Source organism: Leucoraja erinacea, chromosome 15 (genome assembly GCF_028641065.1).
Source record: "Leucoraja erinacea ecotype New England chromosome 15, Leri_hhj_1, whole genome shotgun sequence".
Taxonomy (NCBI): domain Eukaryota; kingdom Metazoa; phylum Chordata; class Chondrichthyes; order Rajiformes; family Rajidae; genus Leucoraja; species Leucoraja erinaceus.
Window position 1 is genome coordinate 34134821 of NC_073391.1, and position 25632 is coordinate 34160452.

General features: G+C 45.1%; 1 protein-coding gene across 1 annotated transcript in view; it reads left to right on the forward strand.

Annotated features, from left to right (window-relative positions):
- Positions 1–25393, forward strand: part of oga (O-GlcNAcase) — a 40845-nt gene extending 15452 nt beyond the window's left edge. Inside the window, exons 7-15 of the mRNA XM_055646522.1 lie at positions 182–340; positions 3814–4430; positions 6870–7044; positions 12455–12540; positions 13508–13612; positions 18595–18683; positions 20502–20694; positions 21924–22083; positions 24482–25393. Coding sequence (XP_055502497.1) covers positions 182–340; positions 3814–4430; positions 6870–7044; positions 12455–12540; positions 13508–13612; positions 18595–18683; positions 20502–20694; positions 21924–22083; positions 24482–24618 — 1721 coding nt within the window. The 3' untranslated portion in view covers positions 24619–25393. The remainder of the gene's footprint in view (positions 1–181; positions 341–3813; positions 4431–6869; positions 7045–12454; positions 12541–13507; positions 13613–18594; positions 18684–20501; positions 20695–21923; positions 22084–24481) is intronic.
- The last annotated feature ends 239 nt before the right edge of the window (positions 25394–25632 follow it).

Consider the following 25632-nt stretch of genomic DNA (forward strand, 5'->3'; position numbering starts at 1 on the left):
TTAACTGACAGTAAGTACCTCTGGTTTAGTCAGAAATGTCACAGGATAATGTTGGCAAAATGATAGCCACCGCACCTTCTCTGTTCTCTCCTGTGACTTCTGCATTTATTTGGAATATTAGTTCTTAATGCTGATTTTATTATGGGTTATGCAGTAAAGCCATCCTTTTTCTTTCCTCCAGCTGACACGGAAGAGAACACCGTGTCCATCCAGATCAAACTTGAAAATGAAGGCAGTGACGAGGAGATAGAAATGGATGTCTTGTACAGCCCTCAAATGGCTTTGAAGCTGGCCATAACAGAATGGATGCAGGAATTCGGAGTACCGCATCAGTATAACTGTAAGCATTTGACCACATTTTCACTAAAAGTCTTTCCTATCGGTGATCCACAAAGTTTTATCCTCCCAAATACCGGAATGTGACTGGCACAGAAAGACTTGCTTTTCAGTTTCCATTTAAGTTTTTTGCGTACGTCCAAATTGAACAATATCAAGGCTAGCTAAGAACAAATCTGGGTACAGTCGGACAGATAGCATTCAGTCCACTCCTTCTTGCTGGCCACTTGGCAGCTCTCAATTCTTATTGGCACCCCATGGGTCTTCCTTGTGTGAAGACTTCGACTTGCACTATTCTAGAATATAATCACTAGCAATAATTTTCCTCAACTTCCTTCGAATACTTCTACAAATTGTGTACCCCTGCATGCCTCTCTCCCTCCCTACTGAGTGCGATTTAACATTTCTATTCACAGTGTAGGCTTCGTAAAGCAGAGTGATCTGAAATAGTTCTATCTGCCTCAACTACTATATTACTACTATACAGTCTGAAGAAGGTTTTCGGCCCGAAACTTTACCTATTTCCTTCGCTCCATAGATGCTGCTGCACCCGCTGAGTTTCTCCAGCATTTTTGTGTACCTACTATTATGGCATCTTTTTCCATATAAACATCACCCTCTGTGTGGAACAGTTACCCCTCGGTTCCTCACCGTAAACCTTTCCCCTTTAGTTTTTGATTACCTTTCTCTGGAAAGAAGACTGCGTTCACCGAATCTCATTAAGGTCACCATAAGGCTCCTATGATCCAAGGAATAAAGTCCTAGTTTGGCCAACTTCTCCCTATAAATGTGGTCAGGTTTAATCTACAATTGGAAATCGGAGGTGTCCGTGCTACAGTTGAATAAAGGGGACTATGGGGCCAATAGAGCATAATAATTTAGAGCATGGTATGAAATGGATAGGGTGTTGACATGACATGACGTATGAAATGACATAGGGTGTTGACATGGAGAGAAAATTGGTTGTCAGACCGGAAGCAAAGAGGAGGCATGAACAGGTCCTTTTCAGAATGGCAGCAGTGGCGAGTGGAGTAGCGCAAGGCTCGGTGTTGAGGCAACTGATTACCATATATATTAATGATTTGGAAGAGGGAATTAGGAGCAACACTAGCAAGTTTGCGGATGACACAAAGCTGGGTGGCATTGTGAACTGTGAAGAGGATATTAGGAGGTTGCAGGGTGACCTGGACAGGTTGAGTGAGTGGGCAGATGCAGTATAATATAGATAAATGTGAGGTTATCCACTTTGGCGACAAAAACAAGGGAGCAGATTATTATCTCAATGGGGTTAGGTTAGGTAAGGGGGAGGTGCAGCGAGACCTGGGCGTCCTTGTACACCAGTCACTGAAAGTCGGCTTACTGGTACAGCAGGCAGTGAAGAAAGCTAATGGAATGTTGGCCTTCATAACAAGAGGATTTCAGTATAGGAGTAAAGAGGTTCTTCTGCAGTTGTGTAGGGCTCTGGTGAGACCACATCTGGAGTATTGTGCACAATTTTGGTCTCCTAATTTGAGGAAGGACATCCTTGTGATTGAGGCAGTGCAGCATAGGTTCATAAGATTGATCCCTGGGATGGCGGGACTGTCGTATGAGGAAAGATTGAAAAGACTAGGTTTGATTCACTGGAGTTTAGAAGGATGAGGGGGGATCTTATAGAAACATATAAAATTATAAAAGGACTAGACAAGCTAGATGCAGGAATGCAGTTCCCAATGTTGGGCGAGTCCAGAACCAGGGGCCACAGTCTTAGAATAAAGGGGAGGTCATTTAAGACTGAGGTGAGAAAAAACTTTTTCACCAGAGAGTTGTGAATTTATGGAATTCCCTGCCACAGAGGGCAGTGGAGGCCAAGTCACTGGATGGAATTAAGAGAGAGTAAGATCGAGCACTAGGGGCTAGTGGAGTCAAGGGATATGGGGAGAAGGCAGGCACGGGTTATTGATAGGGGACGATCAGCCACGATCACAATGAATGAGTTCATGGGGAGAAGGCAGGCTCGAAGGACCGAATGGCCTCCTCCTGCACCTATTTTCTATGTTTCTATGTTTCATAAGGGAGGAGCTGGCCAAAGTTGACTGGAAAGATACCCTAGCAGGGATGACAGTGGAACAACAATGGCAGGTATTTCTAGGAATAACACCGAAGATGCAGGGTCAGTTCATTCCTCGGAGGAAGAAAGATTCCAAGGGGAGTAAGGGGCGACCGTGGCTGACAAGGGACGTCAGGGACAGTATAAAAATAAGAGAAGTACAACGTAGCGAAGATGAGTTACAGAGCAACAGAAGATAACTAAAAAGACAATACGGGGAGAAAAATGAGGTACGAAGGTAAGCTAACCAAGAATATAAAGGAGGATAGTAAAAACTTCTTTAGGTACGTGAAGAGGAAAAAAATAGTTAAGTCCAAAGTTAGACCCTTGAGGACTGAAAAAAGGTGAATTTATTATGGGGAACAAGGAAATGGCAGATGAGTTGAACGGGTACTTTGGATCCGTCTTCACTCAGGAGGACACAAACAATCTTCCTGATATAGTAGTGGCCAGAAGATCTGGTGTGACGGAGGAACTGAAGGAAATCACATTAGGCAGGAAATGGCGTTGGGTAGACAGATGGGACTGAAGGCTCATAAATCCCCAGGGTACTTAAGGAAGTGGCTAGAAATCGTGGATGCATTGGTAATAATTTTCCAATGTTCTATAGACTCAGGATCAGTTCCTATGGATTGGGGGTTAGCTAATGTTATTCCACTTTTTAAGAAAGGCGGGGGAGAGAAAACACGGAATTCTAGATCAGTTAGCCTGACATTGGTGGTGGGGAAGATGCTGGTGACAATTTAAAAAAGATGAAATAGCCGCACATTTGGATAGCAGTAACAGGATCAGTATGAGTCAGCATGGATTTACGAAGTGGAACTCATGCTTGACTAATCTTCTGCAATTTTTTGAGGATGTAACTAGGAAATGGACATGGGGGAGCCAGTGGATGTAGTGTACCTGGACTTTCAGAAACAAAGGCGAAGTTAGATGGTTGCCTGTTGCTGTTCTGTTGAGAGAACATTTGTCAATTTTGGTCAGAGATCTTCCATTCCATTCAGCTTCATGCTAAAATATTGTTGCCAAACTGACATTTTCCTGTGAACTATTCACAAATTAGGTTTCAATTTATTGTCACTGTGTAAAGGTTTGTTTTGTATGCTCTCCTATCAGATTGGATGTACTTTCCAAAAAATACACTTATCAAACTCCAGTATAATAGATGGAACAATGGGGATGAATGCAGAGTGCAGAATATAGTTCTCAGCATTGTAGCGCATCAGTTCCAGAGACAAAATACAATGTCTGCAATGGGGTAGAGGTGAATCGGGCAGTACCCAAGCTTATGGAAAGACCGTTGTGAATCCTGATATAATAGGGGAAGCAGCTGTTCTTGAGTATGCTGGTTGCGTGTGTTCAAGTTTCTAATATTTTTTTGTTTTCAGGCCGAACAGTCCCTCACAGCGGCGCAAAGACAAACCCGATTGACACGGGAGGGATTGGCACACCATGCTTGAACTCCACTACCACAGTGACCACGGTCTACCAGCAGCCCATCATGAGTCAGGGAAGCCCACTGAGTGGCGAGCCAGTCTTACTGGCCAAGGAAGAGGAGGAAAAGAAACAGCAGTCCGATGAAGAGCCAATGGAGATGGTATTGGAAAAACCAGACGAGCAAGAAACCAAAACCGTTAATCAGATCCTTACAGACATTGTCAAAGCCAAATTGTCTGAGGATCTCAAACCCATGGAAATGGACAAAGACAGTATTGCTGAATCCAAGTCTCCGGAGATCTTTATGCAGGAAGACACGGGAAGTGACATGGCTCCAATGCAGACAGATGAGCAGTTGAACAAGGAACAGTACATCCCAGGTCCCAACGAGAAGCCGCTCTTCGCCGCTGAGGCCATGACTATGGAAGACCTGAATCTCTTGGCTGAGATGTTCTATCTGCCTTATGAGCATGGACCCAAATCTGTTCAGATGTTGAGGGAATTTCAATGGCTTCGGGCAAACAGTAGTGTTGTCAGTGTGAACTGTAAAGGGAAAGATGCAGAAAAGGTAAAATGTCGAGAGATTTTGGTTGCTCTCTCCTATCAAACACCCAGGGCGGCTCCTAGGCACAGTGTGCAGCTCCTTCTGAAATGATTCATTTAATGATCCCTGGAAGTTATGGAATGGAGTCTATACAAGTTATATACTGAGATGGAGCAGGTGAAGACGCCAGTCTGCATCTGACAGTCGGATAATGCCGATCCAGGCGTTTTTTTGGTCTGTTGCCTCCATGCCGACTATCTACACTGATCCCACTTGGCCCATATCCCTCTTTTCCTACGAGCTGTGTTTATGCCCACCTCTGCCACCTTTTGCAGCTTTTTCAACATGTGTATCATCCTCTTGGAGAGAAAAGCTGTGTCTCCTCCTTTAAATGTTTCCTCTCTCACTTTAAACGTGTTCTCTAGTTTAAGACGTCTACCCTTGGAGGAAAACTGACTATCCATCCCATTTAACTTCCTGATGTACTGTATTTCCCGAAATGAAGACGCACCTGTGTCAAAGACGCACCCCCAATTTAAGTTGCTAAATTTTGAGAAAAGGCTGGCGAGACAGGATCAAGGATTTGGTTTAGTCCAGGGGTGGGCAACATCGCCTGTGTACCCCAGGACTGGCTGCAGTTCCCAGATCCCTCGCATCCCTGGGACTGGCTGCAGTTCCCAGGTCGCCTGCCCCGGGACTGGCTGTTGCGCCCAGGTCACCTGCCCCGAGACTAGGAGAGAGAGAGAGAGCGCAAGCCCGGGACGGAGCAGCCAGCCTTCCGCCCAGTAGCTACCTGCCAACCACCACCTCCACTGGTTGTGCCTGTGCCAAAGGACACTGTGGCTGGCGGGCGGGCAGGCAGATGGCGCTGAGGTGGCAGCTCACAGCCACCCGAGCTACTTCCCTCCCCGGCGGTGCTGACCTTTTACAGCCGCATCCCATCAGTTGCCAGCAATGAGGGATAGACTTAGCTATCCCTCAGTACAGCAGCATCGTTCTTGATGTTGCTGTACTGAGGGATAGCCAAGTCTATCTTACTTGGCTAACAACCTAACCTTCGGCCTCCAAGACGCCGGTTAATTTTCGTGAGTTATTTTTAGCGTCTTCATTGCCGGGAAATATGGTGATTAATAAAACGACACCCCTCCACCTCCAATGAGAACAATCACAACATGTCCAATCTCTTGTAACTGAAACCCTTGATTCCAGGTGACTTCCTGATGAATCGCTTCTTCAAACTTTCTAGAGCTGCCACATCCCTTTGATGGTGTGGTGACCAGAATTGTGCACAATATTCCAAGTGTAGCCTATGTCTTTAACAGTTGCAACTTTACCCACCGCTTCCTATCAAACTATTTTGGATCTAGTTTGCCAAAATACCTTGTGCCATAAGTTCCTGGACCAGCTTGCCATGTGGGATCTTGCCAAAAGTCTTGTTAAAGTCTGGACAGAGTGAATGTGTAGAGGATATTTTTGCTAGTGAGAGAGTCTAGACCCGAGGCCATAGCCTCAGAATAAAAGAATATACCTTTAGAATGGAGATGAGGAGGAATTTCTTTAGCCAGAGGGTAGTGAATCTGTGGAAACGGACAACTGTGGAAGCCAAATTGATGGATATTTTTACGGTGAGGTTTGACCGATTATTGATTAGTAAGGGTGTCGGGGGTTATGGGGAGAAGGCAGGAGTATGGGGTTGAGAGGGAAAGATAGATCAGCCATGAGTGAATGGTGGAGTAGACTTGATGGGCCAAATGGCCTAATTCTGCTCCTAGAATGTATAGACTTATAAAGTCTATATACACCACATCTACTGCCTTGCTCTTATACATTTTCTTAGTCACCTCAAAAATAAAAGGTCAGATTCGCGAGGAAGGATTCCCCATACACAAACCTATGGCAACTACCCCTAGTCAGTCTAAGTGATCTTAAATCCTTTCCCAAATAATTGTTACTACTGACATAAGGCTCACCTACCTGGAGTTCCCTGGCTCAACCGTACCGCCCTTGAATAATACCTCTGCTGAGCTCCTCCTGAAATTTCTGTTCTACGTAAAATATCAGCATCTACAGTTCATTTTTGTTTCTGTCCATTCTGAACATGCCTTTGCTGGCTTGATATTCTTTTCCTCCACTTCTTCTGCATTTTCACCTCTTCTAAGGATCTGTCTTTAAACTGTATTTGCTGTCATCTCTTCCTGTTAACAAACCTTGGGTGTGGTTTGGTGAGCCATTAGATTGGGACTGATGTATTGATCTATTGACTGACCACATGTGTTTTCTCCAGTTTCCTCCCACATTCCATACAGACAGCACCTTTGGTCAGGATCGAACTCCGGTCTCTGGAGCTGTAAGGCAGCAGCTCTACCGCTGCTCCACTGTGACGACCTAAAATTACATTGAGTTATACTCTATCCATAAGTATGTATTTAGACAATAAGCAGAGTTCTGATTTTTCTGTTGCAGATTGAGAAATGGCATTTCAGAGCCACCAAGTTTGAAGAAATGTGTCGCAGAGTAATGCAAATGTTTACTCGCCTGGCTAACTGTGAAAACCGATCCATTCTCTACGACTTGTACCCATATGTCTGGGACATAAAGGGTGTTGTGGCCATGGTGAAATCCTTTGTCCAGTGGTTAGGTAGGTAACATCGCAGTCTGGTATTGATCCCACATGCTCTTGGTTTGAGACTCTACAATTGTGTCAGCCTTTGAAAACTTCTTAAACTAAAACTATCACTGCACCGAATCGATCTGGAATCCAAAGGTCGCACTTCAGGAATAATTTCTGCCATCCCCTACTTCTGTCCTTCAAAGTTACGGCATCTTCTAATTAACCCACATTGATCTTAAATTTCCCCCCCCCCCCCCCCTGCCCACATCACATGTACAGTGCAGGACATTGACATGCTGATGTCTTGTTTCTGAACTGGGATTTTAAACCAACACTAGGATTAGAGTTAATGATTTTGATTGAGAGTTTCTAAACCACACTTTTCCACTAGCTTTACTTTTCAGAGGCTGATGCAGTTGTTCCTTGTAAATATTTAAAGCCCACTGGTAATTAAAAAAAGAAACAGCCCATTGCATTTCATTTTTGTGTTGTCTCTTTTTTCTGGGACTGACTGTGGACTGCATCACGTCACTAGAACTAGTAAAATGTCTCGAAATTGTGGAATGGCACCCAGAGGAAATAACACAGGGAGAGCTGAAATGTGCCGAGATCACACCCTGCCGTTAGGAGCTGCTTGCTGTGTGCCTTGTAACATTACTGTTTCCAACAGAACAGTGGCATGCCATCAGAAGCCGAAGGCTTGGAACGCAAACTCCAGGCCACAGCGCATGCGAGCTTTATAAAACGCGCAAGGCTATTCTGGTGACTGCTGCTTCAGTCAGTACTTCACGTGTGCTACCAGTTTCAAAACAAAAAAAAAAATGGGCGGAAAGCCGTGTTAAAAATCCGGAGACTCCAATCTCCTTTCGCAAATGCAATTGGAATACAGTCATGGAATGAAACAACAATGAGAGCTTACATTGATTGAGGTGGTGGAGTGCGGACTGTCTCAGGCACCAGCATGGTCTAGGTTACGGCATGTAACCAAATTTTATTCACAGGTTCTACGCAGATGACAGGGAATGTGACGTGGATGCAGTCTTTTAAAGAACAATACAGCAGGCAGCTCAACTGGCATCGTGATCACGGCACGTGTTCCTCTTTTGAAAAGCCTAGGATTAGGGATTGCATATTCGAGTGGCAAGGTCCCCTGTCTGAAGGCAAAGCATTTCGATACAGTTTCTGAAAAACGGCTGCTGTTGTGTCCTGGGGAGGGGTGAGAAAGATCCTGACTTCCAAAAGTGCTGCAGTGAGTTTAATACAAGAGTTTGCAATGTTATAATGGCAGGTGTAAGACCGGGTGGTTGTGACACAGTTCAAAATGTGCAATATCAGTTTTCTGGTAGACATCAGAAATGATCAATATCTGACCACACTGATCGTTTAAAAAAATAAAAAAAATCAATGGGTGGGGTGCAAATTTATTTATTTTTCCTTGAGTCAGTACTGAACTTAGATTCATCTTGTTTAGTAATCAGCAGTATGCAACAGTTAGTTGGCAGCTTACAAATATTAGGTTCCATTATTGGAGTAATAATTGGCAGTGTTCAGCGCAGACATTGTGGGCCAAAGGACATGTTCCTATGTTTTAATTTTGTTCTGGCAAAAATCAACAATAGATTACACAAACAGCGGTGCTTCTATCAAGGTATTCGGCAAATTCAGTGCTAATTCATTAAACATGGGGGGGGCACAAGTTGTGAGAAAGGCAGCCTGTCATAATTTTTGAAGAGCTTTAGAGCTCGGCTTTTTCCCCGCTGAGATTGTCCTAGTGTTCAGTGATGCGGTTTGCATTCTGTCATAACCTGAGTGTGATGCTGTGATGTGAAGGGATACTAATGGCCTCTTCTATTGTCTTGTCTTCTTCCCTCATTGTGTACAGATAGAAGAATCCTCAGCACAAGTTACTACAGCTGTGGGATCCACAACGCCAGATGTATGAAGCGTGGCGCGATCATTCATTTAGCTTAGTGATAGGCAGTGAGGTTTTCTAAGGGAATGTTTTGAGGAAGTCTTGAAGTCACATTTATGCAGCCAGTATTATAAGAAATGCTTTAACGTTTTTTTTTTATATAGAACACAGTCCAGATTAATTTTGAAATCAAAAGCTAGTTGTGTTACTGTCCCCCAAGTACCCGTTACAAGCTTTATGAAATGTTTTGTTTTGCACTCTGTTATAATGTAGGAAAAATTAGTTCTGAAGCTGCAGTTATTTTTTTAGAAATGGGTTCAGTTTTCTAAGCTGACTCATTTTGCAAATGGAAGTCAATTGCAATATAAAAATTAATCTTGTTCTCCATTCCCCAGCCCTGAAAACATCTACTGAAGGTTCAGTAAAGTGTTTCCGTGCCACATTCCATATCTTTCATTTTTTATAAAGTTCTGCATTTTCATTCTAGATTGGCATGTAACGTTGGTACTGCTCAGGACTGTATCTCACTAGTGAATCGAGAGGAAGGCTTCCTTATTCGTAGCCAGGTTACAGACTCGTTTTTGCATTGACCCATAAAAACGAGCAAGGCCTAGAAACTGAAGCTTTCTCTCTTGTGCTGCTCTGCTAATCTTGTCAGATGACTGTCATGGTATGGACTGCACGCCAGTCATCATTTCTGTTTGCCTATTTGGAGTGAAAGTGGAAAGTCAAAGCGAGCCGAGTTTTCCAGTGTCGCTTACAGTTTATAAACCATGGTGCAAGAATTCTTTATTGTGGAAGGAGGGCTTGGGTGCATCTGACCCTTCCCACCTTGTCCCGTTAAGATTGTGGGGCAAGTTGCTTGGTGCAGGAGTCGGTGCAATCACCGATGCTTCAATTTCTTGTGTTGGAAATATGGCTGATAGAAAACTTAAACATTTATTTCTCATTTCGACATTTGGTCTGAAATGTTGAGTGGCTTTTAACTTTTCTGGCTGGATTTAGATTTCAGATTTATGACGGCCCAAATTGCCTCAGTGTTCACCCCATTAAATCACGATAGTTCAGATATATGTGGAGATCTTATGCTGGCTTCTATTCGACCTCTGTCACCCAAACTGTGTCTCACCAGTTGGCATTCAGCAGGATGGACAGGAGTGTGGTGACTCTTTGCGTGCTGGTCCCAGAGGAGGTTCTACTAATCATCCGATACACACGTTTTGTTTTGCCGTCTGTTATAATGTCAGAAAAATTATTTCTGAAGCTGCAGTTATTTTTTAGAAAAGTGTTCCGATTTCTAAGCTGACTCATTTTGCAAATGGAAGTAAATTGCAACGTAAAAATGAATCTTGCTCTCCATTCCCCAATAGTAGCTGGATCCTTTGTGAACTGTGCTAATTGTAGAGCATTGAAGCACAGCTTTGTTAAAGGCACTACCCAAAGCCATCAGCTCCAGGAAATGGGTTGTATAATGACTCTTTGCATAAAAACATTGTCTCCAGTGTTATTTGTCGGAAACCTGTGCGTTATCCGTGATCACATCTGTCTGTAGTGGACATGCAGGCTTGTGCCATTGATGTAAATGAGTTGCCCGTGTCAAAGGGTGATAGAGGAAGAATATGCAAATATTTGGAAGTAGTAAAGTTGATTCTACATGTGGATATTGATAAACATCCCCGTTTAAGTCTCCTGCTTAACAGTCTAAATGGTTCTTTGCACGTCTGGTGAACATGTCTGTCTTTCCCTCACTTGCTCTCCAAACTTTATTATAGTTCATTGTCTGCTCAGTATTTAAAATTGAGGGAGCATTTACCCAGCAAGGCTCAAGGTTCATCATTTTGACCCGACCTCTGCTCTGACCACATCATCTGTCCCTGTTGATGGAGTGGTTTGGTGTGTCTGTGGGATATTATTTTGCGCCCCTTTCCTTTGGCTGACTTGGACTTAGTTGGCTGATTCTCTGAAACAGTTAACTGTCCACGTTCACTACGTTTTGTCTTGTTTCCCCTCTCTAGTTTTGAAACTATATATACCCATCCATCCTTCCTGTTCTTTCTTCAACCTTGCTTCATGGCTGGGAAAGAAAGTGATCAGGCCAATGCCTCAACAGCAGTGAAACAATCTGCGATTACACTTCAAAGCAGCTTCAAGCTACAAAGTCCTTTCCCAGAGATTCCTGTTTGCAAAGGGAATTTGGGAACTTGCTAGAAACCAGAAGTTGTGTTGGGAGTAAGCAGGGTCGTGGTTCCAGGCCTTCAACTGGTATGCAAATACAGACTCAACTTGATTTTTCCAATATACACCTAAACCATACAGAAAACTCGGCAGCCACCAGCAAATGAAAAGAAGAATTGATAACTTCAGTCCAATCCAGAGTACCATTGTGTATTTGAGTTAATATGATTGCTGCAAATGTAACTTGGATGTAAAAGCCTACTAGAATTGAAGAGATTTGAGATGAGAAGAGAACATGGGCGTTATCTGTTACTGAAACTTGGAGTTGATGCCTTGCTTTAAGACAATCTTGGTCTTGTTTTCCCTCTTGGAAATTTTTTCCGTCAAACATCTTGAATGGTGGACCCTGGTGTGAATTTTAGAAGAAGCGAGCTGAACAGGCAAAGATGGCTGGATGCCTTGATGTACGTACAAGGCCTGCTGGCCTGAAAACCCTCTGTCAGACAAGGGTGAGCTGGGGAAACTAGTTGCCTGCAGCTTACAGCCTGGTCCTGCCCAGCTTCAGTGTGCTGACTATATAGGGCATTACCTGTGGAAGCTTTTATTGTTGGACCTCGCTGATAATACAAGAACTGAAGGATGCCATAAGTTGCCGTGAGTGCTCAACGATTGATGAGCCTTGCCCCCATTGAAAGACACACAACCTACAGATGCTGGAAAATCTGAAATCATAAATAAAGAGAGTTGAAAATACTCAGCAGATTCAGGCAGGGATTGTGAGAATGAAACATTGTGTTTCTCTTATCGACCATTGCTGGAGTATTTCCAGCATTTTCTTTACTTTTTATTTGAAGCTTGCAACTATTGTTGATCTTTAACCAGCATAGGTTAAAGGTTTTCCTGTTTAAACAAACAAATCTGCATACCAAATGTCATCTGACAAGAGGAGCCAAAATGTGACTTCATTTTAAGTTAAGGATTGCTTAGGGCTGCAATGGGACTAGGGACATCCTTTCAATATCCAATGTAGCCAAAACAGCATGGCAAAACCTGGAATTATTCCATGCACATTTGTAAATAAGCATTTGGTAAAGAGCTACGGTCAAACATTTCTCTATTGATGGTTGCATTTGATGGGTTAATAGATGTCTGTTTCGTATTAAAACTTTTGTAAAGAAGAGTGGTGTGGATCATTTCAGCCCTAAACTCATGCAAGGGGTAGTCCAGTTCAGAGAGGGTTATTCTTGCTGCGCACTTTTTCTATTGAGAAGGTGGTGTATTGCTTTTGTGGAAAAAATAAGACCACAGGAAGCCCCTACGTAACATTCTCCGCTTGGATCTGATCAACAGGGTGTCGTAGTCAATCTTCAGCACAGTTCTTGAGTGGCGACCAAGAACCCTGGGCCTTTAGAGGTGGTCTAGCAGGAGAGTTTCAGGTATTCTACCAATTCCCAATGATGATGTTATTTTTTCTTCATTTTGAAAGAGAAAACATTGTGCAAAAGGAAAGGATTGGTCTGTTGATGGCTAGCTGGTTTCCTTGACAGAATTTGGTACACTTTGGTACTGGCACTAATTTGCTTTCTTTTCAGTTTGGAAGGAGATGTTGGAATCCCACTGCGCCTGCGCGCGCTGCAAATTTTAGTTGACGTGTCGTTGACCAAAACGTTCCTTTGCAGGTTGCGCAACATTTACTGAGCGCTGCGCAGCTTGCTTCCACCTCGAAGTTCCATGAACCGCGAAGGCCAAGTTAAGAAGTGAACATTCAGCCTCTAAAATGTGGTGGGGATGGAGGGCGGGCGGGAGGAATACACCGAGACACATACGTAAGCACACTAAGTTATAACTCGCCTTGCCATTGGTGCCTAATGGACTCGAATGGGAGGGTCAATGGACAAGGATGTTTTCTATCCAGACTGCTGAACTTTCTTGGTTTTTCCTCAAAGGTTCATGGAGCTTTGTTGCGCTGTTTTGTTTTCTCCTCTACAGGTGCTTTTGCGCGCAGCCTGTGATACCGCGCTTGCGATGAAACTCTGGGTGCACTGCTTCGACAGCCAGTTAACCCTCTCCAGACCAAACCTCCTCCCCAGACATTCCTTGCCCCCCCCACCCCCTAAACCCTTCAAAAGAGATTTTTTGGCCTTTAAAACAAAAAAAAAAACTAAAAATAAAACTACGATTTCCATAGTAATTGGCACCTCCCTGACTTCTTTGCTGCCGCAGACGCTGTGCGTCATGTCCGGTGACTGGAATTGGTTCCAGCTACATTGCTGCACGTGATGTTTTACATGGTGCCTTCAGCAGCAAATGAGTTTGAGATTGGAAGTTATGTTGTGTGGAGAAGATACTGATGTCCCAAAGTTGTCGCAGAGCTGTACTGACTAAGCTGTTTGTTCTTCGCAGCGTTTGTTGCCCATTGAAGCGGCAAACGATCTCTTCTACCAACCACCGCCACCCATGCCGACGTCAAAAGTCTTCGCCATCAGGCCATACTTCCCAAAGGACGAGGTAAGTGCCATTTTCATCTCAACGACATCATCGAGACATTCTTAGATCCTGGCATTTTGTGTTTGTGTAAACTAAGATGGGTCCTGACCCGAAACGTCACATATACATAAGGTAGACACAACATGCTGCAGTAACTCAACGGGTCAGACAGCATGTCTGTAGAAATGCAATAGCTGACTTTTCGGGTCGGAACCCTTCTTCAGACCATGCTACAGCCATCTTAAAACGGCTGATCTCTGAAGCTATGCAGGCACAGGCCTGGTCAGTACTTGGATGGGAGACTGCCTGGGAATATAGGGTGCGAACAGCATTTTATAGCTAGCTTCCATATAAACCAACATCTTCAGTCCTTCCTATACATCTGTCACGTATCCATGTTCTCCAGAGGTGCTGCGATACTCCAGCTCTTTGCGTCTTGTGTTCTTAAACAGAGTTTTAGTTTTAATCGGGTTCTTAATATATATGAAAATTCCCAACCTTATCACCAACTGAAATGTGGTGTGGATATCAGACAGTGGCTTCTCATCCAAGTCACATTCTCCTTCTGTGTAACTATTAGAGAAAAAAAAACTGCTGAAGGAGCATGACAGGTCAGGCAGCTCGACAGGTCATGGACAGATGACATTTAGTCAGTTTACAGAATGATCCCGACCTGAAACATCGCCTGTCTTCCCTCCACAGACACTGCCTGACCTACTGGGTTCCTCCAGCACTTTGTTTAGCTCAAGATTCTATTGCCTGCAGTTTCTTGCATGCTCCCTCCTACTGACAGTGTTTACTGTCCAACTTCAGATATTCAGGCACTGAGGACCTTCAATGTCCACGAGGGCTTTGTAGTTTTGACAGTTTGAAGAAGGGTCCCGACCCAAAACATCATCTGTCCATTTCCCTCACAAGACGTTGCCTGACCCACAGTGATCCTCCAGCACTTTGTGCTTTGCTCAAGATTCTATCACCAGTTCCTTGTGTCTCCGCGTAACTACAGACGTTTGTTCCAGCAGGCTTATTATATATTTTTTCTTGTGTCATTGCTGTCCATGCACAGAAGCCACTTAAATGAGATGCTTTTATCTCCAGTTGCTACAGTTATTTAATCAGTTCGTCTTGAGAAATCAACTGCTGCTTGTGCGGACTATTTGACTTTAGAGTTTGCATCCTTCCCTCTTGGTCTTACAAAACATTTTAATCCCTTGGAAATGGGAAGAAGGCATCTCGAAGGCAGCACTCAGAAACCTGTTCACAGTTTATATTCATGCTGTGTCTTTATATTTTTAGAAGTTAAGCATTATTTCCTTTTGACCATCTCTTCAGTGGATGTTGTTGCTGTTTCTTCTAAATTGCTAAGTCAGTTACTTTAGCCCACCAAGTCCACGCCAACCAGTGATCACCCCGTATATTTGCACTATACTACACACTAGGGGCAATTTACAATTTTTACCAAAGCCAATTAATCTACAAACCTGCACGTCTTTGGAGTGTGGGTGGAAACCGGACCACCAGGAGAAAAACCCACGCAGTCACAGGGAGAGAGTTCCAACTCTTGTCAGCCTGTAGTCGGGATCGAACCCGGGTCCCTGGCGCTGTGTGACAGCAACTCTGCCACTGTGCTTCAGGAGTGCAACATCGGGCGTAATTGTAGCATTCGTACACTTCAAGGGTCAGTCCAGTTGTACCCTCTTCTCTTTACTGTTCAACGCAGAACGAGATGCAAACTCAATGTGTGAGGAAATTTGATTAATGTAACTACCAAGGCTTTTTTTTAAATGATCCAAAAGTGATCAGTTTATTAAACGTTCAACAAAAAAAAAAGCCTTGGTGCAGTTACATGAATCCATGAGAATTCACTTTGCATTTTTGTAATGGCACACTGGCTGAATCAAATCTGGCAATGTCATCCAGCATGGAAATGTCTTGTCAATCCCAACCTAAGTTAATCCCATTTGCCTGCACTCAGCCCATACCCCTCTATACCTTTCCTAAGACATAGGAGCAGAATTGGGCCACTCTGCCCATCGTGTCTGTTCCGCCATTGGCTGATCCATTTTTCTCTCTGCCTCATTCTCCTGCCTTCTAACATTTGACACCATTACTAACCAAGAATCTATCGATCGCCGCTTTAAAAGTATCCAATGACTTGATCTCTGCCACCGACTGTGGCAATGAATTCCACAGATTCACCACTCTCTGGCTAGAGAAACTCTTTCCGACTCGTTCGACTGCTTCCTGGCACCCAGTGCTTGGTTAATCTGTGTAGAATAGTGATGAACATACTCTTCACAGGTAAAAGAACCTGGGGAAACTGGGATGCTATATGATGGATTTGTCCTTGTACATGTGGAAATCACCATTGATATGAATTTACTTGGTAAGTTCTATCAGATTGGCAAGTTATTTTTTAAACCGAGTTACAGTCAACATCTGGAACCGAGATGCAGGTCCAAGTAGTGAATCTGCACATGTGTACAAACCTAACTTTAATCCTTGATTTGTTCTATTAGTCTCTGGATAATGAATATTTGGTTCATTGGTCCAGAGAGTCGCAAACAATATATACAGTGTTAAAGCTGGGAGCTTTGTCCAAGTCGGGCAACTGGTTTTATTGGTGGGTTGGTGGTGGAAGTCTCACACCAGCAGGTTCAGGAATAGCTACTTTCCTGCAACCATCAGGTTCCTGAACTGACCTGCATATCCCTTGCCCTTCCTTGTGCGTGAATCATCGGGAAGTACTATACCGCGGCAGAGTTGGGCAGATTTCCCACCAGTGTATTTGGGCCACGCCTCTTCTTGGCAATCAAGACCAAGTTCGATTAAGTAGTCTCTCACTGTCAATTATCTTTAACTGCGACCAGGAAAATATTGCAAAGACCGTACTGCTCTGTGTGTTTCATTTCCTGACACCCGCGTAGCTTGAGAACGACAGACACTGCAAATAAGACAGCTAGTTTCACCAGCTACATTTGTGCCATAAATACGCACGTGGAACATTGGCAAAACATCTTGCCTTCCCCCAGATGTGGCACTTGAACTGGGGGATAAACACGTCACTCTTTGAGCTCTCCTTCAATGCAAATTCATCTCCCAAAACTTGGCAGCCAGCACTGATGTTTGTGACATTGGTCCAATTTTAAGCATTGTCTATGTATGGCAATAATTGCACTGATATATATGCAAAAACTGTATTTCACTGTACCTTTGGTGCAAGTGACAAAAAAAAGAACCATACACCAACCATATGACTGACATCTTCAGGATCCTCCTATTGTAGATACGCACAAAACGCTGGAGTAACAGCAGGTCAGGCCGCAGCTCTGGAGAAATGGCTGCTAAGGAACCACACTCTGAAAACTTCCCTCTCTGAACCACTCTTTAAATCTTTAAAAACCTTCATAAAACGTTCCTAGGCCAGTAAGTGTTTTGTCACATGCGCTTTGTAAAACTTTATCTCATACTATTGTAACATCAGTAAATTGATCCACTCATTAGATATTTTGGTACATCCTCTGTGGACTGTTAGATAACGATATACACAGCCGCACGTGATAAAACATTAACTGGCATAGGTAAGTTTTGTGAAGCTTTTTAAAGCTGAGTGGTTCAGAGCGGGGAGTTTTCAGAGCGTGGCTCCTTAACAGCTGAAAGTGTGGCCACCTATTATAGAGACACAATGTGCCGAAGTGACTCTAACGGGTCAGGCAGCATCTCTGGAGAACATGGATAGGTGATGTTTCAGGTTGGGACCCTTCTTCAGGCTGATTCCAGGGGTGGGAGGGGAAAAAAGCTTAACGAGTGGAAGGGCAGACAAGGCATACCAGGTCATAGGTGAGCGTGAGGGGTGGGAATTGTTGGACAAAGGAAGAACACGCAAGAGTTGCAAATTGAGGTTTGACTCGTGACTGAGTGATTGAAGTGCGACTCGTTTAGGAATATAGTGGAAGGGGAAGGGAGAGATGGGTGCCAGGGTTCGGGGATTGCAGTGGAAAGGGGGGAGGGGGGAATGTTTTGTAGAGGTTACCTAAAGTTGCAGAATTCAATGTTTGAACTTCCAACTTTAGAATATTGTGTTTCAGGTACAAGGAGGGTGCAGATGGGGAAAAAAAGGGGCAAGGACTGCAATTAGGTATATTTTGACTACATGCTTAGCGCATGAGAGGCCCATTGAAGATTGATTACTGTGGGCAAGATGTTCCTGAATCTGGTGGGGTGTGCTTTCAAACCTTTGTATCTTCTGCCCGACGGGAGAGAAGAGGGAATTACACTCTTGGGCAGAACCAAGGCAAAGGATGCTTTCTACAGTGCATCTGTTGAGGTTAATAATTCATTGGAAACATGCCAAATTTCCTTAGTCTTCTGAGGAAGAAGTGTTGTCATGGCTGTATATGTTGTTGGACAAGTTTATGTTCATAAATTACAGGAGCAGAAATATTCATAAATCACACGATCACCATCTACTCCTCCATTAAATCATGGCTAATCTATCCTTCCCTCTCAACCCCATTCTCCTGCCTTTCTCACCAGAGATATCTCGATATCTTTACTAATCAAGTAGCTGTCAATCTCTGCCTTAAAAATATCCAATGATTTGGCCTCCACTGATATCTGTGGCAATGAATACCTTAAATTCAACACCCTCTGACTAAAGAAATTCCTCCTAGTCTCCTTTCTAAAAGTACATCCTTTTGTTCATTTTAGTTGGAAATTCACAGCAGGTAAATCCATCAGTTTTTCTCTACCTTTCAACTAAATGTACAAGGAGGATCCATTAGCCTCAAAAGGGCCTTGACAAATTGACCTCAATCCCAAATCTATTTGGCCACATTGGATTGTTTCTATAACGATTCGGTGATAACGGGATATTGTGATTTTTCTGGTTGCATTTCACGCAAATGAAAGGATCAAACACCTTTATTTTGCCAGTGCGTCGGACAGTCCCCTCATAATGTGTTACAGAACTATTTATTAACTGGCCTTTTTTTTATCCGCAGGCCTCGGTGTACAAGATCTGTAAGGAAATGTATGATGATGAAATGGATGCCGGCTTGATGTCTGATCAGCCAGATATCATCGGTGATAGGTGAGTGTCTGTGCGGAGTCTCAGCTGGTGTGTGAAATAGAACATAGCACAATACAACACAGGAACAGGTCCTTTGGCCTGCGATGTCTGTATCGAACATTATGCCAGGGCCAACCCTCATGTGCATGTACATAATCCACATCCCTCCATGCCCTGCATATCCATATGCCTATCCAAAAAGTCTCTTAAATGCCACTATTGTATGTGTCTCCACAACCACCCCTGGCAGCACATTCCAGACACTCAACACCTTCTGTACCTTTAAAAAAAAAAACTGATTTGTCCGACTTTTCCCCTGTAACCTTAAACCATTCCCTCTGGTATTTGATATTCAGTTAAATATTCGATATTCAGTTAACTCCCCCTCCCATTCCCACACTGATCTTTGTGTCCTGGGCCTCCTCCATTGTCAGAGTGAGGCCCAGTGCAAATTGGAGGAACAGCACCTCATATTTCGCTTGGGTAGCTTGCACCCCAGTGGTATGAACATTGACTTATCTACCTACAAGTAGCCCTTGCTTTCCTTCTCTCCCCATCCCTTCCCAGTTCTCCGACCAGTCTTACTATCTCCGACTACATTTTATCTCTGTACCACCCGCTCCCCTGATATCAGTCTGAAGAAGGGTCTCGACCCAAATCATCACCTATTCGTTCTCTCGAGAGATGCTGCCTGTCCGGCTGAGTTACTCCAGCATTTCGTGCCTATCTTCGACACAAAAACTTGACAGTATGAATCATCAGATTCAGGAGCAGCATCTTCCCCACTACTGTCTGCCTACATTCAGTAGTCACAGTCTCTCCCCCACCTCATTCTGGACCTTGTACTTTTCCTCTAACTGTAACACTGCAGGCCCGTAACACCACTTTATGCACGCTTTGTACTTGTGTGTGATTTGATGGTACTCGTGTACAGTATGATTAGACTGGATAGCACGCAGTTTTTCATTGCAACTTGATACACACAACAATATACCAATACTAGTCATTCCTTTCAAAATGTATGTGACTGGATCTTGGCTCGGGGAAATATTGTCCCTGTTTCTATGCTATTGAATCCTCTGAGACGCTGACATCTTTACATATGGGCATGTTGATCGGTGTGGGCAAGTTGGGTCTAAGGGCCTGTTTCCACACTCTATCTTGCATAAAGTAGCTGAAGATTGCTGTCCGATGCTGTGTTGCAACAACCATCAGGCTCTTGAACACCATGAACTCCCAACTAAACTGCAAACTGCCCATTTAGGGTCTTTGGGAATTTTTGTTTATGTAACTTTTGTGGGGATTTTTCCTATTCATTAAGTTTTGTTTAGTTTAGTTTAGATACAGCGTGGAAACACGCCCTTTAGCCCACCGAGTCCGTGCCGACGAGTCCTGCATGTTAACTAGGGACAATTGACATTTATACAAAGCCAATTAACCTACAAACCTGTACGTGTTTGGAGTGTGGGAGGAAACCAAAGATCTTTGAGAAAACCCACGCGGTCACGGGGAGAACGTACAAATCCCGTACAGACAGCACCTATGTTCTGGATTGAACCCGTGTCTCTGGCACTGAATGCACTGTAAGGCAGCAACTCTACCGCTGAGCCAGCGTGCCATCTTGGTTATTGTTTATTATACTATCTATTGGGTACTGTTAAACATATGCTGCTGCAGCAAGAAAGATTTTCTTTGTTCTTTTCCCGGCTATATGACGATAAAACACGACACTCTTAGGTGTCTAACTGAGGGACTATTTGAAGCAGTTGGTGTATGGGGAAGGGCAATGTGGCTCTGATGTGCCGGTACATTGATTGTGCTGCTCTTGCTGTGTTGCAGCTTGGTGGGTGGATTTTTGACACTAAGCCCCGACTATTGCTTTGTGTTGGAAGACGAGGGCAGCGTGTGTGGTTATGCCCTCGGCATTGTCGACGTCCACCCCTACGCCAGAAAGTGTAAAGTTTCCTGGATACCCGCAATGCGGGAAAAATACATTAAACCAGAAGCCAGTAAGGAGCTCTCCGATGAACAGGTACTTTCTCAGAATAATTGCACAATAATAGAACTTTCATGCTATAAATTCATTCAGTAACATTTGCTGCTACTTCCCCAGTTTTGCATCTGAATGTTACTAATTAGCAATGGCTTGTTGTAAATTTATCGTGCCTTTCAATGGACGAAACTCTGCAACCAGTAAAGACACGGGGTTCTTGCCCTCGTAGATCCCCGCAGCCCACCCATTCACGCTGACCCTTCATTGATCCCATCTTAGTCTACCCACATTCTCATCTCCCCAGATTCAACCACTAGTGTACACACCAACGGCCGGTGAACCTACTGACACGCACCTCTTTAGGATGTGGCAGGAAACTGGAGCACCCGGGAGGGAAACCCATGCGGTCACAGGGAGAACGTGCAAACTCCTCACAGACAGCACCCGTAGTCGGGGTCGAACCTGGCTCTCTGGCACTGTAAGGTAGTGAACACACTAACTGCTGCTCCACACATTGGAATGGTCTGGCGACTACAATGCCTGCACCTGAGGAGGTCGCCACGTCCATCCCTCGCTGATAATCTGGTCAGTCGTGTGGATGTAGCATGTTTTGGTACCAACATAGAACAGTACAGCAAAGTGTGTCCGAACATGATGTCGAGAGCAACCCTTATTGCCCACACATAATCCATATTCCTCCATTCCCTGCACTCCACGCGCTTCTCCTGAAGCCTCTGAAACACCACTATTGTATCTGCCTCCATCACCCTGGGCAGTGGGTTCCAGACAAAAATAGAACCTTCATGCTCAAACGTTCACTCCTTCCCCAGTTTTTCACCTGAAACTTACTAATTAATATTGAGACGTGTACTGTTATGTCCTGTTTTACCATTTTCTCCTATCCCCACCCCTCAAGTCCCCATTTTATAAAGAATAATTGCCCAATTCCTGATCAGTTCCTCCTTGTCCAGATTCCTGGAGTTTTATTTTGCTGCTATCTATCCAATTTGTGATTGGAAGCCACGTGTGAATCTGATTCCATTTTGCTCTGGCAGTGAATCCTGAATCAGTATTACATGCAAAGGTTTTCCGCTCATCACCAGTGTTCTTTCAGCTTTTCCTGCATTTGTGTGTGATCTTTCAACCTATTAGATTGTTCTCCACCCCCTCTCCTCCAAAGGGAATAATTGCAGTTCCCCTACTTTATCTGTATACTTGTGTGTTGTTACTGAGTGCCTCTCCGTCACTGGTCTGTGTCTCTCACACAGAAAATGATGTTGAGTTTCCACGAAGAGCAGCAAGGCCTGCCGGAAAACTTCCTCGCTTCCTTTCCCTCGCTGATTAAAGTGGACGTGCACACGAAAGTGACAGATCCCAGTGTCGCTAAGAGTATGATGGGCTGTTTGCTTTCTTCCTTAAAAGCTGACGGTAAGGACCTCTCTTTTCTTCCAAATGTTTTACCTCCATCTGTGAGTAGGAAGTGCATTGTTCACACAGAGTAAACCTTCAGTGGCATTTGTTCTTCCTTCCTAGACCAGTCTTAGCATTGTACCGTACGGAAACAGACCCTTCAGTCCAATTCGTCTATGCTGACCAGTGGCCATCTAAGCTTGTCCCATTTGCCTGTGTTTGGGCCATACCCCTCTAAACCTTTCCTATCCATGTATCCGTCCAAATGTCTTGTAAATGTTATAGTACAGGTGCACAACCTTTTATCCGAAGATCCAAATAACGAAAACCTCCGAATAGCGACATTTTTTCAGTCCTTGAATAAAGGTCCTTGAAAACGTTCACCGAGGGCGGCCCGCAGAGGTGACAGCGGAACCTCCGGTCGGTCCTCGAAGAAAGGGGAACTAAATCCCCATTCATAAAAGAGGTGAGGGTATATTGCGCGGGAGGGTTAATAATTGACAATATGCTGCTGCCTGCCCGCTGAGTTATAAAGTTCCCACGGTAGACACGATACACAGTGTATCGTGAGTCTTGCGTGCGAACTTTTTAACTCAGCGGGCAGGCAGCAGCAAATTGTCGCTCCCTTCAGTTTCACCCCACCTACACCCCTCTGCTTCCCGGCCATGTGTGTGACCCCTTCCCTCCCCTCTCCAGCTCCCCGCGCATTGCACCGGCGCGGGGGCTTTGCACTGTCTTCACGTTGGAGCCAGTGCCAGTCACCGGAGACGTCAGGACCAACGGGACACCGACCCCCAGGCCCACTGCAAGCACGGAGATCCCAGAGACCCACAGCCAGCAGCAGCCCAGCCCCGTTCCAATTCCAGAGGAACACGCTCTCCGCTGTCCCCGTTGGGACAGAAGCTGATGGCTCGGGCTGTGACGTCTCCGGCCACCCCCCTGTACAGGAGCTGAGACTGGGAACTGTGGGGTTGTTTACAGTTGCAGAGGGTGGGGGCAAGGGCGGTACAGTTCCCAGTCTCAGCTCCATTCCAGGGTAGTGACCGGAGACGTCAGGACCAACGGGACACCGACTGCAAGCATGGAGATCCCAGAGACTCACAGCCAGCAGCAACTCTAGCCCAGCCCCGCTCCAACTCCAGAGGAACCCGGGTTGCGGATGAGGGGGCGCAGCTCGGGCTGTGGGCGAACTGCCACTTGTCGCTGTAGCGGCGCATCGGGGAGCGGGTTCCTGTTGGTCCTGACGTCTCCGGTCATCCCCCTGGACAGGAGCTGAGAGACGCCAGGACCACCAGAAGCCGCTCCCCGATGCGCCGCTACAGCGACAAGTGGCAGTTCGCCCACAGCCCGAGCTGCGCCCCCTCATCGGGACACCGACCCCCAGGCCCACTGCAAGCACGGAGATCCCAGAGACTCACAGCCAGCAACAACTCTAGCCCAGCCCCGCTCCAACTCCAGAGGACCCCGGCTTGCGGATGAGGGGGCGCAGCTCGGGCTGTGGGCGAACTGCCACTTGTCGCCGTAGCGGCCCATCGGGGAGCGGATTCCTCTGGAGTTGGAGGGACAGGGAGACACAGTGGCTTTTGAGAATGGTGGGCAATCACTTCCAAAGTTCTGCCCACAAAGTCAGTACACCTCTCCTACACTTGTCTCCCGCACTAAGATCATCTCACAGAGAATGATCCCAGCCTAACCCTCCCTATTCTCTCCTATTCTGCAAGAAAAAACTACATTGAAGACTCAAACTCGCGATTGAGTAACTGCGGGGATCGAGGGGCAAACTCGCGACCTGGCGGATACGAGCCGAGCACTCTACCACTGAGCCAGCCGTTAAAATCTACGCTAAAAATCTTCCATTCCGAAAGCCGAAAAATTCTCAATTACGAAAAGTGTCTGGTCCCAAGGCTTTCGGATAAAAGGTTGTGCACCTGTACCTACATCGACTACCTACTCTGGCAGCTCATTCCATATACCCACTAGCCTCTGAGTGAAAACGTTGCCCCTCGGGTTCCTATTAAGTCTTTTCCCCCCTCATCTTAAACCAATGCCCTCAATTTTTGGATTTCTCTACCTTGAGTACTGAGGGGTAACTTTTTCACAAAGGGTGGTGGATGTATGGAACGAGCTGCTGGAGGAGGTAGTTAAAGCAGATACTATCGCAACGTTCAAGAAACATTTAGACGGGTACATGGATAGAACAGATTTAGACGGATATAGGCCAAACGCAGGGAGGTGGGACTAGTGTAGATGGGACATGTTGGTCGGTGTGGGTATGTTGGGCTGAAGGACCTATTTCCATGCTGTATGACTATGACAAACTATTTTGTCACACCCCTGTATGTTGGTACTGCCAATTTCCACTATCGCTCAACATGCACTGTCTGTCCCAAGAGCTAATGGACTGTTTTGTTTCCAGGGTCTCGAGGAGCTTTCTGTGAAGTGAAACCCAGCGACAGGCGAGGGTTGGAGTTTTACAGCAAACTGGGCTTCCTGGAGCTGGCCAAGATGGAGGGATTCCCCAAGGAGATGCTGGTGCTGGGAAGGAATTTGTAACGTGCAGCCTCTTCAACGTAGTGTAATTAAAGGATGTGTATAATTAAATGTATCTAAATTTAGCCTTAAGCTGAATAACCCGTGTTTAATAATGTTTTATATTTTATCTTTTTAATTTGCAATACACAAGGTGAACTCGACATGGAACTTTGTGAAGTGGGTGAGCTTCCAATGATGCAATAACAGTTATTTGATCTCCTTCCCCTTCTGACATTTCATCCCAGCCTTGCCTCCAAATATCGGGGAGTCTGAAGTTTCTCGTTTGGAATCTGGGAACTTGGCCTCTGAGTAGGAAACTACTCGGTCCACTGCCCACGCCATTCAAAAAGAGAGTGGTTTAGACTATCCACTGCCTGATTGCAGTCCTGGTGTGAGCATGCTGTTAAAGCAGCCATTTTGCCATCACAAGGTGGCTGTGTTTATAACTGACCACCCACAGGAGTAATTGGAGTTCTTCATCCCTGGAGCCCAGTTCATTTTCACTAAGTGAGATTTTAGGGCTTCAGTCGGTGATTTTAAGAGTTTGCTTTCTGCAGCATGTATGCATCTGTGAAAACTAATGACCTTTTGATACCTCTCTTTGAAGGCACTTTATAAGTAGTGAATCTCGATCTGAATGGTTAGTGGAATTGCTCTCCGGAGAAAGGAATGAAATGTTGACATTGGAAATGAGCACAGCAGTACTGGACTGCATACTGGGCCTGTCAACGTTTGTAAAGAAAGACGGGTTAATAATTTGGGTGGATCAGAACGTAATTAAATGTACGTGAAACCATTGAGTGTGGTGGGAGAGCTTGTTTGTACCCCAGCCCCATGAAGCCGTCATGCACTGGGGGGGGAGGGGTTACCTGCACTTACTGAAGGAATCCATTCCAGGTTGCTCATCAGCAGTGTGCCAGCGTTCTCTCAGGCGTGCGCGACAGACCTGTCAGTTGCAGCTTGGTTTTGCCGCCAGTGGTGCAAACTGCTGGCCTTGGAGAGCGGACGTCCCCGGCATCTGCTGCAGCTGGCCGT